General features: G+C 37.7%; 1 protein-coding gene across 7 annotated transcripts in view; it reads left to right on the top strand.

Annotated features, from left to right (window-relative positions):
• Positions 1-4,262: 4,262 nt before the first annotated feature.
• LOC5569285 (interferon regulatory factor 2-binding protein 2) overlaps positions 4,263-16,232 on the top strand; it is a 66,703-nt gene continuing 54,733 nt past the window's right edge. For 3 of the 7 annotated variants that reach the window (XM_021853163.1, XM_021853159.1, XM_021853158.1), the window contains exons 1-2: positions 4,264-5,861; positions 12,352-12,420. In XM_021853163.1, the coding sequence (XP_021708855.1) occupies positions 5,153-5,861; positions 12,352-12,420 (778 nt within the window). In that variant the 5' untranslated portion in view covers positions 4,264-5,152. Of the gene's footprint in view, positions 5,862-12,351; positions 12,421-16,232 lie in introns of all 7 variants that reach the window. The other 4 variants (XM_021853164.1, XM_021853160.1, XM_021853162.1 and 1 more) reach the window with 3 other exon arrangements.

The raw sequence follows: 16,232 nt of genomic DNA, 5'->3' as shown, positions 1-16,232 counted from the left end.
ATACAATAAATTGAAATTTTCCATATAAAACCTGTTACTTCAGGGAGGGAGGGGGTTTAAATTGGCAAATTTCTTCGTTACGTAATATTTGAATCATCCCTTAGATATTTACGATAATCATTGATTTATGGGAAATTGACTGTTATAAGCTTGAAATCAATCTGAGATCATATCAACTCGCAGTACATTTTGTTTTGCGGATTTGTACACTTTTTTTTCTCATATTCACCACCAGATGTCTAAGTTTCAATCATATAAGCTTATTGGATGAAGTATCCCGCTTTTACGAACGCTAATATCACCAAAAATTAGCCCACTTTTACAAAAAGGGATCTAGTGATCTGGCGTTTGACTTGGGTCGCTTGATATGGACTTATCCACCGGTGCACTCAGTCCAAGAATTTTGACACTTGACCGAAACACGTGGGAAGCATCTACGTGACCCGCTAAAGTGTCAAAATTCTTTAACCGAATGAATTTATCACACCGGTGGACAAGTCAATTGACCGAACCAAAGCCAAACGTCAATATGTTGGATCCCTACCAGAAAGTAAGCTAACTTTTGGCGGCCATTGCCGCACGGCCACGAGGCCCACAATATTTTATTTTATTTTATGTTACGGCCAGCGCTTTCTTTTGAGGGCATAAAAGCGATCCACAAATCAGTTAGGCTGTATTGTGAGTAATTTCTTATGGATTACTTTCCCGCAAAACAAAGCACACGTCATTTAATCTGTTCACCGAACGAATTGGTACGCTCTTAAGTTCATTTGGTGCTTAAACTTTTTGATTTTATTAAATTTATTTCCATTGGCAGACGAAAATATCAGTCTTCAAAAAATCTCACTCCAAGAGCTGCTGAGATTTAAAAACTGCGGGTCGAGATCGATTGCGCGCGCTAATTATGTTTCAATCCGAGCATGCATTGAATCATGCGTTTTTTATGAGAGGATTGAATCCCAGGATTCAATCCTTGATTGATTAGTGTTATCGAAATATATCAAGTCATCCATGATAATGCGTCAAACATTCGTGGGAAAATTGTCTTTTACAGGACACACGGGATGCGCTTGAGGCTTGGTAATCATTCTTGAAGAATTTTTTATAGTTTTGATGCTCAGATTTTTTGTTTGTTTCAGTTAGCTGCCAGATGACATTTGTTCGTGTACGGTGAAGTATTTTGTGTGATCTTAGCTCTACATTTTGACTTGTTTTATTTTTCGATGTACAGTCGCCTCTCCACATCTCGATATCGAAGGGACCATCGAGATAGGGAGAGATCGAGACAAAGAACTAATTTTTAAAGAATACTTGATTGAAAAACACTCCGTTGCCAAGAAAGTAATACACAAACAAACGTCAGTGTAACGTGTAATTTGTTTTGAATCCCAAAACTTTGGTCTAGTAACCTTCGATATTGGTCATATCGACATACGGAGGAAAAATTGAGAACGAAAAACCAACAGAATCACATCGAGATATGGAGATATCGAGATAAGGAGGATATCGAGATATGGAGAGTGAAAATGTATGCAGACTGAAGGGACTTATGAAATCATCGACATAGGGAGAGATATCGAGATGTAGAACATCGAGATGTGGAGAGTCGACTGTATTACAGAGAGTTCTATTCCCGTAAATCGATCGATCATTGCTTCTACAGTGTCTATGGAGCTAATATGATTCGGAATTGGATTGCAGACTACAATGTCGTAATGATTTGTTACATGTAAAATATGCTTAATGTAAAAACAGAAATCTCAATGCTCAATTTGATTATTACAAATAAAAGAAAATTAAAAGTGGCACAACTTCTACATTCTTCTCCGCGCTATGGCCACTTTCCCTATTTTTTATTATTATGCTTAACATTCAGTTTTCGGTTTTATTTCAGAAACTAAAACATAATGGGGTTATATGTACATGTTTTATGACATTTATATGATTTTCACACAACAAATCTAACTACGCGAAAAGCAGAGTTGGTAAGGGAGTTTCTGAGAGTGGTATTGGATTTAGCAACCCCAAATTAACTGGAGGCATATAATTTGTGCTTTGAGATACGAAAAATGGAGATGTAGCTAAGATGGATAACTTTGTATGATGAAAACGGCAAGTCTAGATGTTACTTCTTGAAAATCCAGGCAATTCAATTCGAATTTTATGGAAAATCTTCTTAAAATCACTTGTCCAAACGAATGATTGCTGCTGGTCATTTCGTTTACACATTTTTGCCACCACTTTAAATCTTACATGAATTATCCAAGAAAATTAGCTATTTGACTAATTTTAATTTGATTTTTTTTTTTTGCGAATAGTAGACGTATTCATACCTACGACAAAACGTGCACTCTTCTTCACAACCATCTTGACATTCTCACTTGCATTTGAGCTGAAGGTAATTGACAATTCCTATCATAAGGTTTTCATTCTGGGATTGAATCCCAGTAACAATCCCGCTCACTGTGATTGCAAAAAATCAGGATTCGAAACGATCCTGCTTATTGAGATTACTTCAAAGCATGCTGGTTTAAATCTCAGAATATAAAGATGATCTTAGAAGACTGGAAAATATCAGACTCGCCCTTATTTCATTTCATTCCATTCGTTGTTTTGCACCCGTCAACAACGAAACAAAATTCCGATCTGCCATAGTGAAAAATTGTGCCGGCAGCGGTGGATGGCCCCATTGTTTACTTTGAAAGTAGGTACGTGAAAATTGCGTTATCTGTCACTTCGCGGGGGGGTTGGTCCGCCTAGCGAAAATCTCAAATATCGATCATTCTTCAAATTGGGTCCTAAAATTTTTAATGAAATCTTGTTTTTATTTAATAACACGAAAGAGCATCTTACTGTAACTACTTTAGCAAATTTTCCCGCTCAAATAATGGCTATATCATGTTTAAACTTTAATTTAAAAATTTGATCCATTGATGAACCTTGACACTTGAGATCATGTTTGACGTTCGCTTAGTCGACAAAAACACCACAGGGGTTTTAGTTCGACCACTGGGTTTGTTCCTATCTGACATTTCGGAAGGAACACGGAAAACAAAATACGCTCAATATTTGAGTTTAAGCCAAAGGATGTGACAAAATCTAAAAAAATGTTTTTTGAGCTTAAACCAACGGAAAACATTAGAAAATTGGGTAAACATGTGTTATTGGCCTAAACTTAAGCGTTTGACACTAAAATTGGGACAGGGCTTTAGGACCCTATTGCACATGATTTTAAAATACCTGCATGCATAACACTGACATTTTGTATTTGACAATCATCAAGTAATGTATTTAATAATTTTAAAATGAGCATAATTAAAGATATAAAATTCGTAGATGGCACTCTTCTAGAATAGGGATCAGTACATCTTAATCCAAATTTCAAGTGATAACTTTAGAAGAAAAATCACCACAATCATATAACCGACAAAAGTTTTGCAGTTTAAGGCACAGAAAAGCGTAGATATTAATTTCAATTTGGTTTTGGACCGAATTTTTGCAACCTAACCTCACTTTTGATCGCTAATAAGGAGAACGAAAATAGTGACTTTAAAGACCATTTTGGTAAACAAAGAAGCTTTAGAGACCTTCCATTAAAAATCTACACACTTGGTTACCAACGGATTTCAAGCAAGATCAAATCAAACCAGTAGTTGAATTCCGACGCACATTTTCTTCGAAGAGAAGAAAATTTTCTTCCATAATCCACCTGCAGGAAAATTTTCTTTTCTTCGAAGAAAATACGCGCCGGAATTCGCCTACAGATCAGATCAAAATCATATCAAATTACGCGATAATTTCTTCCGGATCCATAATTTCGAGGTACGTACAACAAAGTTTTGCAATTTATCGTGGAACCACCCCAACGCAATTGCACTTTACTGCTCAACGTCGCGTGCACATGTGTTGCGTTTTCCAATACGAATGTCGGACATTAGCTCCTGATCGGCGACACGACTGGTTTACCCTCCTATCTGTGTGGGTATACCGTAAAGCGAGAACACGGTAGCCTTGTCTGCTCTGGTCTGTCGCTGTTGCTATTATTAGTGGTTACTACTATTCAAAAGGCATCGTAAAATACAGTTGTATGGTATATATTCACGAACACACACATCATGCTGTTCGTCATGAATGTGTGCGAGCGTGATCACCCGTCTAGCTGTTCTTGTTGGCTCTGTTTACTGGTGCTGTTGTTGTTGCTGTTGCTGTTATTGATTTTCGCTACAGAGCACAACTCGCACGCAAGAGCAGCACACTACACACCACAACACCATTGACGAGGAGGGTTCCACGGCAGCCGGATTGGACCGTTCGTTTCAAAAGTGACGCGCTCGTTGGTTGCTGCACAACATCATCCCGTTCGTTCCCGTCGTCGTTTGTGAATTTACCTTCCTACGTGGAAAGGGCACAGTTTTTTACAGTGTTATTTTTTTACGGATGCGATTTCGGATTGAATTTTTATTTCCGTTTTGGACCGGATTCAAGAAGGCGTAGGAAATGTAATTCGATTTAGCGACTGATTTGGTTTGGAATTGCGCGCAATTTTTTGGTTCGAAACTCGTGATCAGCTTTAGGCTGGTTTTTGTCAGTTGGGGCGCCAATCGATATCACGAAAGGAGGGATTCTTTCTACGGAGTGCAGAGAAATTTTGCATGGTTAGGGAGATAGAGCTGAAGATCTATCCTCCCCAAGGAAACTAGTGTGATCCGGAATTAATAAGAAGATACCGAGTGGCTACCGTAATAGAGGTGAAAAAAGAGTGCGTACCTCGCTCATAAGCAGTTAGGTTTGGGCAAGTAACAAGAAGAGACAGTCCCGGCAAAATTGCATCATTGATATACTGAATCAAATGCGTTAACGTTATTTGAGATAATATAGTATCGTTAAAACAACGGGAAATTATTAGTGAAGATAAGCGGCAGAAGAAGGCAAACATTCTTATTGGAGGAAGGATTTTTGGTTGTTAACGTAGAAAAAGTGTTATCGAATTCGATGAGTGCCGATTGCAGCGCTATGGATAACTTAAATGGAGCTACGATTAGTTTAGTGCGTGAATAAGTGACACTGGCTTAGTGTTTTAGGTGATAGTTTTAATTGTTGGTTGAAATAGTTCAACTATTTGTTTTGGGTGATACAAAAATAGGCTGACAAAATGTCGGTTCAAGCGAAGCGTCAACATTGTTATTTGTGCGATTTGCCACGAATGCCGTGGGCTATGATTCACGACTTTACGGAAGCCGTATGTCGAGGATGTGTGAACTACGAGGGGGCCGACCGAATCGAGTTGGTTTTGGATACAGCTCGGCAGATGAAACGGATCCATGCCAGCGGTGGTGGTGGTGGCGGAAGTGGTAGTGGATCCGGTGGAAGTGGCAGTAGTGGCGGGAAACGTGGCCACGAAAATGGTGAAATGCCACCGCATAGATCCGTTCCGCAGGCTCATCATCACTACTCGGTGCGCGCCGGTCCAAATGGGCCGACGCTAGTTGATTTCACACCGAAACACGAGCCACACGACATTGGCGGGGGTGGTGTCCGTCCGGGGGCTCGCCTCCAGCAGCATATTCCGCCACATCACATGCCACCACATCCCAACAGGCAGCAGGTCCCGCCGGCACTTTCCGTCAATTTGAAACGACCACCGCCGGAAGATGACGAACACGGTCCGATGGATGGGCCGACGGGAAGTGCCAAACGTGGTGCCGAGGATCCCTCGGTGGCCATTCAGCAGCAGCGACCGCCGTTGACGCGGGGTGAGTCCCTGCCGGCGGTACCTTTCGTTCCGGATCGGCAGCAGAGCTACAAGGACAAGCACCCAGTGCGGACCGCTTCCTTCGATACGGCCACCTTCAAACCGAACGGTAAGTTGGCGTAGCCCTTGGGTAGTTAGATTTTAGTTTATGCATAACATTTTCGTTTCCCCTCTGTCGCTGGTGTTTTGGTTCTTTGTCCCTATCGTTTCTAAAATCTCGCTTAGGATCTTTGATTTACTTCTGTTGGTAACGGCGGGCGTTTTGAAATGTGTGTAAAGCTGTAAAATTTAATGACTTTCAAAGTGTTATGAAATGTATTGAAATGTTTGATGACATTGAAACTAAATTGTAGAAAGTGTTGTCCAAATATTAATTTTGTTCAAATCGTGTCAACTACGTTGAGTAAGTCAAATTATAATATAATATAAGCTTTGTTGACCCGATATAAAAAATTTGGAATGGTGCGAGAGGATTAAGTAACATTAAAGTGATTTTTTTAAGAATCTTAGAAGTATCCCTTGGATACTAAATCCAATCAGGACGTATTTTTATGTTATGAAACGGATGGAGGATGAAACGTTCGCGTCTAGAGCGCAAAGCCACAATGAAAGTGTCTGAGTTCGATTCCTGGTGCGACTTTAGAGATCATAAGATTTACTTTCCTTCGCAGAATATAAAGTACCCATGAATCTGAAAAACTGTTTTTGCGAATTCCAAAAGCACATATTTGGCAAAGAATGCTTCCAGTTAGTTGAATGTGATCATACACACTCAATCACCATTTGCTTGTTCGGTAATTTTGACGTTAACTACGTCTTACGGCAATATACATACTGGGTGTTAATTGAAAATCTAAAATGTTGAGACCGTCACGAAATTATATAAGATTTTGAATACTAATAATTCAGTCATTTATCGGTAGATTTTCAATATTTTCCCACCATTCGGTTGGAAATTTATACAACATTTTACTCAAATTAACAAAACTTTTGATTTTTGACAATAGACTGTTTAAAATTGGAAAATATCGACCCCATTCTTACAAAACCAAACACGTTCAAATTGTCTTCCACGATTCTTCTGGGTTGGCAAGTGCACTATAAAAGCAGACCAATTTCTACTTCTTCGCTCATTCTTCCTTTGATGTTAACTACATCTTACGGCAATATACTGGGTGTCAATTTAAAATCTAAAATGTTGCGACCGTCACGATATTATGTTAGAGTTTGAACTAAAGGAAGGCTGCAACTATGACAATCGACTAAAATTCAAATTCAGAAACTTATTTGGCGTAGTTAACGTCATGCGCTACGCAACCCCCTCTGATTTTTGTTATACTGGGTACGAATTGTAAATCATAAAAAATACCGAACTTTCAGCTTTTTGATTGAAAGCTTCTGAGGGTCAGTAATATTTTTTACTTTTTACTGAACTACGGTTGCTGTCAGACCCTCTATCTGGACAAACATTTGAAAAGGCACAAGAGGTCTTGAGCCTTTTTTCAGAAACGTTGCTGTTGAGTCTTTTTAGCCCGCCCACGCAAACTAACACCACCATCAGAAAGATTGGTGTTAGCTCTTCCTGATAGTGGCATTGGTGAGTGTGGTTGAGTTGAATCGGACTCAAGAGCGTCTTGCAAAGCCAATGCTTACCAATGTCGATGTGCCCTTTTGAAATGTTTGTCCAGATTTCGCAACGTTGTTTTTACTGACTTTTCGGCCTCTTCGTTAATGTTGTGCAACATTGACGAGCAGGTCGAAAAGTCAGTAAAAACAATTATGATGATGTTTTTTTACTGACTTGTAGTCAAAATCAAATCAAAACAAACTGATGCGGATGCGGGAATATGTCTAATGAGAATCTCCTGCTGTAGAATCCGGCAACAAAGGTTTTCCTTGCAGGAGCGACTATGAATTGACAAATTTACAAAGAGGAGTGTCTTTAGAGAAGAATTTTGCCATTCATTAAATCACATCTGTCCTGTGATATTTTGGTCCGACTTAGCCAGCTGCAATTGCAGCCATGGAATCGAAGAATGGTACAAGCAGAATAACGGATCGAGAAAGACATCAATCCATCAAATTGTCCAGATTTTCGTATAATCGAAAATTTTTGGGCAATTACGAAGCGTAAGTTGGAGAAATATGGAAAAACAATCAAAACTCCGTCTGATTTGGAGAAATGCTGGAAGAAAATGGCAGATACAGTTGACAGTAGTACTGTGCAAACAATGACGGTTGAATTATGCAACAAGTTCGGAAATTCATCCGTAAAGACGACTAATATTCATGTATTTTTTCTCTTAAAGCTTAATAAAAAATCTAAGTGATACGTTAAGATATTTGTACGTTATTTCCCCTTGGAGAAATCACCCATTTTGTGCTTTACCAAACCTGTGACCCAAGAAAAAATTTAGACCTTCAAGTGTTGTATACTTGTACAAAATTTCATAGCGCTTCAGAGGTTATCTGAGAAGATGAGCAAAATGGGAGCTGTCTAACATGGACAGCTTGGGATTAAAACTAAAAATAGTCTGGATGTTACAGATCACCAAAATCAAAGAAAATGTTATGAATTTCTGCAGACTCGTTTCTGAATTACAACTTGAATGTTGCCAATAAAAAATGTCAACGGGGAAACGGAACACAGTTAATTCCTTCAGAAAGACACAACAAATGTGTCCGGAACATCTGCTGAAAACGAAAAATTCGTTTCTTGATCCAAACAGACATAAATTCTTATTTTTCACCAAAATCGAAGGAAGCTAATAGCGTCTGAAGAAAGCTAGATATTACTGGATACTTCCGTACTATTCGTGAGATTCCAAGAAAAGCTTGGTATTCTTCATTCTATTATTGATAATCAAAGAGTTCATTCACAAATCCCACTGAAAATTTTTCAGACATTTTACATTTTTTTTAGCGATCTTCAACAGATTTTTTCCAAATATTCCTTATTATATTATTCGAACTGCTCTATGAATCATGCCGTTAAATCGAAACATTTGTCAGGAATAAACCACGACAAATATATACATAGTTTGTTGTAAACGTTTTGTAGCCATTGCGCAAACAATCTTCCAGAGATTCATCCAGAAATGCCATAAGTGATCACTTGCTGAACTCTTTGATATTCTTCAAAATTTGCCTATAATTTTACAGAATTTCATTAAGGAATAATTTACTAAATTCTCACAGCACTTGAGCTAAGAACATCTGCAGTATTTACTACAAGAATTGTTTCAGTAATCGTCTACAGATTTTTTTCCAAGACTAACGACTTTTTCTTTTTTCTACAAGCCAGATTTCTACAGTAGTTTATTTATAAGATACTTTTCAATGTATTTCCACAATTCTTCTTTAGCAATATGCAACCTCAAATATTCTCAAAACTTTGACGATCACGCTAAAACTATGTCACGCTTCGATAAGGCAATACGCGTAACAAAGTTATGAAAAGTATATCCCTATTTTTATGAAGAAATATGATACTACATACTTACATTAAGTTAACTTTACTATATAACAATGAGAGACTCTCTCCTAGCTCGCTCTCTTTCGATAGTAACAATGCTATACTAAAGTTTTTGGGAAGTTTTTCACTGTATATCGAAAGATAATGAGCTTGAATAGAATTCAAAATCGCAAAAGAATAGGTCAATGTGGTTCGGTTATTGATTTAAGAGAAAGTAAACAAGGAGAGCTTCTCAATGTTAGATAGGTCCTTTTGAAAAGTTACTCGAGAATTGCCAGATATTGTGACGTACATCAGAATATCATGCAAACATGCGTGAAAAGCGAATATCACGACGACTTTCTACACTTTTCCTCTCATAATCATACACAATTTTGTTTCCAAAAATACCCTCACAGCCCATCATTAATCATATCCATTCCCTACGAACACAGAAACACTCCTATTCTGCAAGTTCAAGGGTAGGCCATTCTATGCACTCCGTTGTAAATCCAACGGATGCATTCCTCAAGAAGGATAGCAGAAACAGCTGACATTCGATGTACCGTTGTCCGTTGATCATCTGCGCAATCCTCGTCTCCTTCACTCCCAATGCAATTAACGAAACCTACACATCCGTACAAACAGGTCCGTGTCGGTTGATCCCTCGCGTTCCCTTTAAATCTATCTGCACGCTGCAAGAACCGCATCCCTCCGTGACCTTTCGCCGTCTCGAAAGCTGCACCATGCAGCTGTATGCAACTGCTCGATCCTCCTCTTCTGTTTGCTTGGCAACAGAGAGAGAGCATCACTCACGCCTAGTTAGAACGCATCGCAAGATGAAGAAGTTTCCCAAGATGTGAGAGTCGACACGTCAGAAGAGTTCGAATCGGGACGCCCTACGTAGACGTCCCAAACCTAGACACAGATAGGACGTGGAGAATTGCACTGCTTGCGTTGAGAACATGTGGTCTTCCTCTTGTTGGATCGTAGTCTTCTTCGTTGTCGTCGCGGTCGATGATCGCCGCCGCTCTGTACGTCAACGCAGCATTATAGCACACATAGCGAACAGATAAAGAAGAGTTCGGAGGTCTTGGACGTAACGTGTCTCGGTCTCGTATGGGGACAGGCATGACGATGTGTTTACAAATTGCTCGACGGCTTACCGGCGGCATCCGATTAAGTGCGGTTTAAAAATATAACCCATGTGGAAAGCGAAAAGAGACGAAAACCTTCGAAATACAAAGTTTGTAGGTAGGATTACTTGCACTTCGAGTCAATGAGGAATTTAGATAACGAACAATAAGACAGCGAAGCAGACGAACGTTTTTGTGGCTTTAAATAGACTCGACAGATAGATTGTAGATATGTTGGTTGTGTGTTTGCTTTGCATTATTTCGTTTGCCTTCTTGTTCGAATTTGTACATACCTACGAGCAGCTCATTTCTTGATATTTGTGTAGGTTGTGGTGTCTTGTTGGCGAAGCATTGGAATGATCCTAATCGGAAGAACATGTTCGAGAAACCGTTATTCAGACACAAAGCGGGATTTTCTCGTTTGTAGTTCTGCTTTTCTCATTGGAATGGTGGTGGTGGTGAGGTCTAATTTGCTTTCCAGATTCTTGTTTGAATTAATAATTAAGACATTATGATTGCTTCGTGGAGTTGGATTTTTTTCTGAACAGAAACTACATATGAGGACTAAAAGCTTAAATCTTGTTATGCCTTGTCAATTTACCTCGTTTTTTTTTTACAAACAAAAAACTGTTCTATTCTACATGATTATGTTGAAAGAATTGTTGCGTCAGGACATCTTCAGAAGTGTAGAAATGGTATGGCGAGCTATATATTTTGTTGTAACTCGCAATATGATTTGTAACTCTGCTGAAAATGCTCTTAGGCAGTTGATGCGACCAGAAACCTTATTACATTTAAAATATTTGATGAGGGATCAAATTCGTTCACTCTTCGTTGAAGATGAGATGAGTAACAATGTAACAACGTTACGATTATAGCTTTTAAAGAAAAAGTTTACGTTCATTGTATAAACTACATGAGTTCACGCACTATATGGGCTATCGTTGTACAGATGAGACTAGCTTGCAATTCACGCCAGTGTCATTGTCATAACTTCACACATTTTAAGGCGTACTTTATTTGATAGGTAATTAATCCGAGCTTCCATGTCCTCGGCATTGTTGGCATCAAGTGTATAGTCCAAATGTCAACTTGGCTTGGATGAATCCCGTTCTTCCCAGATTACTACCATGTCATTGAAAAGTCTTCTTGTATTTGCAATTCTTCTTGTACTTCTCGGAAGTGCAGAGGACTTCTCGGCTTTAATAAAGCAAGTAACATGTCAACATTTCCCTCCCATCGCCAAATTGACCTGCATTCGGACGCAGCCGGTGTCGTTATTGTTTGTTATAATACTGAGAGCACCAGAACTTACACATTGAGGATGCCACTGATCCTGAGTAACGTCTGTTGGTTCTCTATGTAAGTACAGCTGTTCTTACAATAACGGAGTAGCAACCGTGGGCGGTCAATCATGCTCGTGCTCATGCGATTTTCACAGTACTCGACCTATCAAGACTATCAATTTGGAGAATCAAACGTTCGTTTATGCTAAAAACTTTATGAATTTGTCACTGGTTTGTGGAGACTAGTCAATAAAATGTTCAGTATATTCTATTGTTCGATTTGTTGACTCCTAAACAATTTTTTTGGAGGCCTAAACAATTGGATGCAATGTGATTGTAGATAAAATAACAGATCTGACGACTTCTGAAAAATACAATCTATACAAATCCACGTAACCTACGAAATTTATGAATATCATGAGTATTGTAATTACTACTACCTTCGTGGAACCAGAACATGCTGGACCCCCTTAGTACTCCCCTAGAATAAAATCCCACCCCATTTGTGATCAGAATTGTGACTTGCGTCCTAGTTTTGTCCCCACATCACTCCAGAAGCCAGTTTTGCCAGTCGGTCTCTTGGGAAGTTGCTTTCCGTGTGTGCCGTTCATGCTATAATATACCATCAATCCCATCAGTTTTCACCATACTGCAGATAATTCGTGTCCCATTACTCGATAAGATGCTAAATAATCAAACCTTCTTTCCCATTTCTTGTTGTAGCTACTGACCTCAAACGGTGGATATTACCTAATGTAGCACCAAACGACTATGTTGCAACAATGAATTCAGGTATTTTATGCGAATCTGTCTCCCACCTAGACGCGCGTGCTAACTGTCCAGCTTTTGTTTTGCTACTGACAAGCTCCGGAAAATTTAGTTACGCTTCTCAATTTAGATTATGCCTCCAGTGAATTGTGCTGGGCCAATGCAGCACGATTTGCGGAGGTTTTGTAATATACGTGTGCATGATCTTAGCAGCTGTAGTGTGAATGTTCTAAAATGTACTTCTAATACTCGATGAACGTTTAGTCTTTTATGATTTAGATCAAATCTTAAGCAAAATCATGAACAAAAATTCCAGACCTACATGTTTTAACATACAACACGAACCTAAATGAAATTCCATATGAACAAACCACGGGCTTTAATATTCATATTTCTGGAACAAATCGGTGCTCATAAAATTGATTTATGGGATAGATATTGCGCTGAAAATTGCCACACTCGCGGTATAGTACCAAAAAATATTGCCAGCAGAGATGGCCTTCCAGCTCAGTGAACATACTTCCGTAGAAAAGGGCGTCATATTTTATGTGCTATAACACTTCCTCTTTTAATATCCATATCCATATACTACGCTCTATTCTAGATTGTCGTCCCATTCATTATAAACGCGGATGATTAATAAATGGACTCTTTGCTTTTCTTCCTCGCAAATATTTTGTGCATCGTATCCGCTGCCAAGATAAAATAAAATAAAAACGGTAGATTTCACAGTACAATACCGTCCGTTGCCGGAGGAATAAAAAAAACGTCAGAAGGCTAAGCTGAATGAAGGAAAAAGCGAGTTTTTCGTTTCAACAAGGAACAGAAAAAAACATTCCTCTATTGAAGATACTCGATGCCAGAGCTGCTATTATGTATTCCTCCCGACAAGCTTTACACATTCGCGTCGTTGTTTTATCACCCATTTTATCGCATCAAATCATATGAAAAAGGCAAGGAAAGAAGAGAAAAAACATTAAATTCGCTGCATACCACTACCAGCACATGGCTTTCCCGAGGCTGTCCACATTTTTTTTTCGAGTTGGATTTTTGTTGAATCCACGATTGCGTGTGTGAGTATAAAGCTGAAAGTATCCATCTACGACTAGATTGGTCATTTCTTACTTGAAGTGTAATCATACCGTATAGAATTTTGAACTAAAACGCAAAACACTCGTTTTAATTCATACTTAACTAAGCATTTCTAAGCAAATTGAGTAAGATGAGCAATTGGTTTTCGTTGAAATGATGCAATGAGATTTAGCATTTTGCTTGTGGCAAAATGTGTCCAAACTTCCCAAACTATGGCTTTGACGCTAGTTCAAAGTGTGTGAATCGTAATTTGTTTTGTACCTTTATTCAATACTTTTTGTTATACTCATTTATACAGTATAATAAGAAGAAAAACGTTTCAAATGGTGTACTAGTAATTTGGTATTGAACAGTATGACATATAAAATGTTATCCTATCTGCCTTAGTTTTCTTAAAATCCAGTTGGTAATTATTTCTCATAAAACTCCTTTTTTATCAAATATGTGATATAAGAAGTGTGAAGAGTGAAGCGATATCTCGAAAAAAAAATCAATAGCCTGAATATGATTTTCCTCATAAATCATTGAAAATTAGTTCAAACATCTAAAATTCTTTTCTCAATACTAATTTGTAAGTATCCAAGCCTTTCTACTAATAGTATCAATTGAAAACAGATGTTTTTAAATAAAAAAGTTTCTCACGTACAAAATTGTGTCACTTTTAACAGATTAGAAATTGATTATTGATTTTAGGACTTTTCATGAGCTTGCAGCAATCTTCATGAGAAACGCCGTTTGCATGGACATTCGTGATAACTAAGGAGATAATGGGCATAATGAATACACGGGGCAAAATGGATATCCTCTTAATTTCCGAGAGTATGCATACTTCATCAAAAGTTCTTACACTGCATGAAATATGTATGGCATTTTATATGTGTGACAGTATAAAAGTTTATTTTTTGCTTCAATTATCTTTTAAGTTTATCTCAGTTTCAGTTTGGCATATAAGCAAGGCGATAAATGAATCTAATGTTTGAGCAAAGTAATAAACCCAGAAAGGTTCTTTTCAACTATTATGATAAAGGCACAGTCTTTTTACATATAAAAACGATTGACAGCCATTAAATATTTTGGATGCACTAAATTTCACGCAAGTGTTCATTTTGTCCCGATGCCTTTTTATCAGCCTTGTTTTTGACCAAATTTTCTATCTCATTTTTCTGACATATGATATGACTTTTATTGGTATTAATGAATGCAGCACGTAGTACTAATATCAAACTTGAAAACTAGCCGGGGGTAAATTAGAAGCATTGTCATTTAATGATCTTTAAAAAGCATTTGCTTACTGTCTCCATTATGCCCCTAATTCCCCTACTAACATTCAGAAGCTTGATTGAACACAATAGCAATTCAATTCATGACTAAATCCACAACTTCTTTAGTATCAAAGCGCTGGTGGCGACTAAGTGTCTAAACAAAAGCAATCTAGAAGACCTCATGCCTGAAAAAAATAGATCAAACAGAGAACAAACAGGAGTCATGAGAGATCAGACAGATCTAGATATCTAGATACCAAGAAGACAAAAAAAGGTTTTCATAAGGATATCTCAGATAATTCGGTCAGACATTTCTCCAAGAATATTAGGAGTTTTTTTTGTTTGAGTTACGACAAACACTACTTGTGACATTACAACAAGTTCTGCTGCTCATATTACTGTATGTATTTTTTTTTTTAGATTTTTTCGGAAGATAAACCCAGGAATTTCTCCAGATATTCAGTCATAATTTTGTATGCATTGTTTTAAAGATTCTATCGAAAGTTTCTCAAAAATGTCCTAAGGCCGACAGTGATTAATCCAGTGATTCTTATATCAATTTCTATACACAATAAACCTATTCAGCAATGTTTTACTGAATTTCGATGAGCTTTAGCAAAAAGTTACTGATAATCAGAACAAACTGTTCAAAATTCCAGCAAAACAAGCTGAAATTTGAGCAAAAACAAAAGTTTAATAACATCAACTTGATAAAATAATCGAAAGAATCCTGATTCCAGCCAAAGAGTTTGTGTTTATGATTTCGTCCAAGATTATCGTTTAGAAATGCTTCCAGAATTCAAGCAGCAATTTATGCAGATAAAGTATTACTACTTGTTATTACGTCATCACTGGGACGGAGCCTGCTCATTAGCTTAGTGTTGTAATAGTACATCTGTAGTTATGAACTGAGAGCTTTCTTTCCAAAGTTGGTTAATAAAAAGTCATTATTTCCAACGAGACATTTCCAATGTAAAATGTAAAATAAAAAATCTCGAAGAAGTTTAAGAGAAGATTCTGTAAAACTTAGAAAGCGACTTTGGAATGATTTGTTTGTCCGAAGTATTTTAATAAATTTTGGCAAAAATCAGGGCCAATAACTGACAGACCTGCTGAACAAATTACTAGTGAACTTTCTGCAGTAATCTACGGCTATATTAAGAATCTTAAACCTGTCTTCTGAATAAATATCATCAAAACTCCGTCGGAAGATAAGCCAGAGACGGGCAGTCAGAAGCTCGTCCAGGACTTCAAAAGCGAGTATTAATTTTGCTAGAAACCATTTTAGAAATTACATTAGAAATTTCAACATATGAACTTTATTTTTTTCCATTGATTAACACTTGACACTGTTTTTTACTCGACTTTGGTAACTATTTCTATACAAATACACGTTTCTATAATAAATGCTTGAAGATTGTTGGACGATAATTAATATATCAGTAGCGATAACAATAGTGTTATCAGTGGCTTTTCCCTAAC

Source organism: Aedes aegypti, chromosome 3, assembly GCF_002204515.2.
Source record: "Aedes aegypti strain LVP_AGWG chromosome 3, AaegL5.0 Primary Assembly, whole genome shotgun sequence".
NCBI lineage: Eukaryota > Metazoa > Arthropoda > Insecta > Diptera > Culicidae > Aedes > Aedes aegypti.
This window is presented reverse-complemented; position numbering and strand designations above follow the sequence as displayed.